This window comes from Colobus angolensis, unplaced genomic scaffold (assembly GCF_000951035.1).
Source record: "Colobus angolensis palliatus isolate OR3802 unplaced genomic scaffold, Cang.pa_1.0 Scaffold35, whole genome shotgun sequence".
Lineage (NCBI taxonomy): Eukaryota > Metazoa > Chordata > Mammalia > Primates > Cercopithecidae > Colobus > Colobus angolensis.
Genome location: NW_012116821.1, coordinates 6839007 through 6842644, shown reverse-complemented (window position 1 = coordinate 6842644; position 3638 = coordinate 6839007). Strand labels below are relative to the sequence as shown.

The 3638-nt window shown below is 40.5% G+C and overlaps 1 protein-coding gene across 1 annotated transcript in view; it reads right to left on the bottom strand.

Moving 5' to 3' along the window:
* Positions 1-1261: 1261 nt before the first annotated feature.
* LOC105519516 (adenylate kinase 9-like) overlaps positions 1262-3638 on the bottom strand; it is a 34654-nt gene continuing 32277 nt past the window's right edge. The window contains exons 9-10 of the mRNA XM_011952885.1: positions 1732-1794; positions 1262-1471 (exon numbers count right to left, since the gene is read on the bottom strand). Coding sequence (XP_011808275.1) covers positions 1262-1471; positions 1732-1794 — 273 coding nt within the window. The remainder of the gene's footprint in view (positions 1472-1731; positions 1795-3638) is intronic.

The following is a 3638-nucleotide window of genomic DNA, read 5'->3' as shown; positions in this document are numbered from 1 at the left end:
TACAATTTCCATCAAAGGAGCTGAAAAAAAAACCCACATACAGTTTTAATTTTTAATTCATCAAAAATCTCAGGAGTTGTGTTGCGAGTTTATTTGTATCAGTTTTGTGGGATACACAGCCAATTTTACAAACATGAAGTCTCAGGAGAACTGACTTACAAAATCCTATTTAACCTCTGCATAGAATATTGAATTTCTGAATGAAAAATCAGAAGAAATCACACCATTCTAATGTTAACAAATGAAAAAATTATAAAGAACATTTAAAGTTTATCCTGAAAACTAATGTTTAAGAAAAGAAGATTTAACTAAAGAGTAGCAAAGGGAAATTAAATTATTATTAATTAGGGAAACTAAGTGTATTAATTTTTCCCATTTTACAATAAAAAGCCCTAGGTTAACAGAGGCTAAGTGACTTACTCAATGTTTTTTTTTTTTTTTTTGAGGCGGAGTCTCGCTCTGTCGCCCAGGCTGGAGTACTGTGGCCGGATCTCAGCTCACTGCAAGCTCCGCCTGCCGGGTTCACGCCATTCTCCTGCCTCAGCCTCCCGAGTAGCTGGGACTACAGGCGCCTGCCACCTCGCCCGGCTAGTTTTTTTTTTTTTTTTGTATTTTTTAGTAGAGACGGGGTTTCACTGTGTTAGCCAGGATGGTCTCGATCTCCTGACCTCGTGATCCGCCCGTCTCGGCCTCCCAAAGTGCTGGGATTACAGGCTTGAGCCACCGCGCCCGGCCGACTTACTCAATGTTATACAACCTCAGAGAAATAACTGAAGTTGAATGTCACATGTGTCAGCACTCCACCAGGCACTGGAGAGCAGCGGACAAAGTCAACGAGAACTGGAGAATGGATACCGGGTAGGTGTGTTTAACTGCAAAGCCTGGACTCCTTCATGCTGAAACATTTGAAGTGATTCAGAAGGAGACCACTAGGGATTCCCAAGGGCATAAAGTAGTTAACTGTACTTAATTCCAGGTTAGGACATCTTTTTGATCTTAAACATTAGCATGACACCTTGAACTGAGTAAACTTTCAGAACATGTTTGATGAGGGAAATGAGCATTAGAATGAGGCTAGGATTTCTGTAAGCTTTGCTCATGGCTTATTTGCCAGTATTTGAAACAGTGTCAGATACAAAGCTCAATTAATGTTTGCTGATGGACTGAATGAATAAATGAATGAAAATTGAGGCAAATAATTAAGAGGAGGGTTCTTATTCTTAGACGGTGCCATAATTTTCTTGGTCCAATGGTTTTTTATCTACTTTTGGTTGTAAATATTTTGTTTTGACAAAGCAACAATTACTTTGGCCCCTCCTCTGCAATGCTTTGTGCCCGCAGTTGCAGTTGCACTGTATAATATCAGCAGCCCTCTGTACGGAAGTCCAGCATATTCACACCAGGGTGACATGTGGTTGCACTTGTAGCAAGTTGTATTTTCTGATATTCCTCTTTTTCTCTTCTTGTTTGGCTGGACGTTTTTATACAGATGGAAATCAGGTTACAAGAGGGTCAGCCTTGAAAAGGTGTTACAAGGGTGTCTTAAGACAGAAGGCAAAGATTGGGTGTGATGGCTCACGCCTGTAATCCTAGCACTTTGAGAGGCTGAGATGGGGGGATCCCTTGAGCCCAGGAGTTCCAGGTTGCAGTGAGCTATGATTGTGCCACTGCACCCTGCCCTGGACAACAGAGTGAGACCCTGTTTCAAAAAAAAAAAAAAAAATTACTTACCTCCCTCCTTTTTTTATCTCTCTCCAATATAAGTTCAGCCCTTCTTTTAGCAATCATATCAACCTGTTAAAGAAAGAGACATTAAAAAATTGCAATAGAGAATGATAAAAGTGGCTTTCTCTGTATTAATATATTTTTATATAAAGTAGGAATAACATTTGGGCAGAAGCACAGTGCACTTTGCAGGAAAGGATGTGATGGCGGTAATCATGTTGCTTGGCTTGCATGCTTGTACCTCTGAACCTCTTGATCAGCTATTTTCTGCCAGAGGGATAAATAGCACTTGGGGTCAGTTATTCTTTCCACAAAGTTTAGAACTCCTTTTCAAAATTTATTGCTCATTTGTTTGGTTTTGGTCGCAAGAAATAGGGAAATACTTAGAGGCAATTCATTGAAAATGGTAAGCTTTTAACACACTATTGAATAGCCTAACATAGCAATCCCCAACCATTTTGGCATGAGGGACCAGTTTCACAGAAGACAATTTTCCATGTACCAAAGATGGGGATTGTTTTGGGATGATTCAAGCTCATTACATTTATTGTGCACTTTATTTCTATTACTACTACATTGTAATATCCAAAGAAATAATTTTAGAACTCACCATAATGTAGAATCAGTGAGAGCCCTGAATTTGTTTTCCTGCAACTACATGGTCCCATCTGGAGGTGATGGGAGATAGCGACAGATCATCAGGCATTAGATTCTCATGAGTGTGCAATCTAGATCCCTTGCATGCACAATTAACAATACGGTTTGTGCTCCTATGAGAATCTAATGTGCTGCTGATCTGACCAGAGGCAGGGCTCAGGCAGTAATGTGAGTGATGGGGAACGGCTGTAAATACAGATGAAGCTTCACTCACTTGCCCAGTCACTGCTCACCTCCTGCTCTATGTCCTGGTTCCTCACAGGCCACAGACTGGTATCCATCCATGGCCCAGGGTTTGGGAACCCCTGGCCTAACAAACCTAAAAACACGCATGTCCACATGGGGAAAGTGCATGTGGTTGGGAGACAGTTACAGACTTGATATATAGACAGTCCTCCAACCTTCCCAGAATCCTCTAAATCTAACACAGTGGATCCTCTTTGATAGGTCTCCAAGGTTTTCATGAAAACTAATCTGCTTTCTTCAGGTTTCGGGGCTTATTGGCTCAGGACTCCACAAACTGGTCTCCCTTTAAATACCAGGAGGATAGTGGTGCCTGAGGACATGCCCTGGGGCTCTGGTCCAGACAAGCAGAGCCTGGGTGCTTTCATCTGGTTGCTATTGAGCACACATTCCTGAGAACTTATGCCTTGTAGGCATGCAAGAATTATTTGTAGATAGAATTATAAAGCTGAACTGAATATAATGTATTTGGTTTATGAGCCCCAGAAAGATTTTATGGCTCTTAACATGGCGAGAATTTACAAAAACTTCCATTATTTCCTTTTATACAAACATATTTTTACCATAGGTTCTTTAAATGTGGAGTTGTGAAAACATAGTTTCTTTTGTGTTTTTGTAAAACTTAAAGACCACTGTATATACCAAAAAATTGCAAACTATACCAATAGCACTCATACACATTCTGAGTCTACTTTTCTTCTGCTCCTTTCACTCAAATAGTCAGTGAGGTTTAACTAATTATTGCACATCTGCCAGATGGCAGCACTGTCCTGAGCACTATAATATATATTCTTTCATTTTCTGCTCAAAACATATCTGCAAGGCATTACCCCACTCTAGAGGTGAGTTAACAGAAATTCAGAGTTTAACTCATGTAATGTCACACAATTAGTGTGAGGATGCTTTTAGAAACTACCAGATATGGTCTCGATCTCTTGACCTGGCCAACATGGTGAAACCCCGTCTCTACTAAAGATACAAAAATTAGCTGAGCATGGTGGTGCACGCCTGTA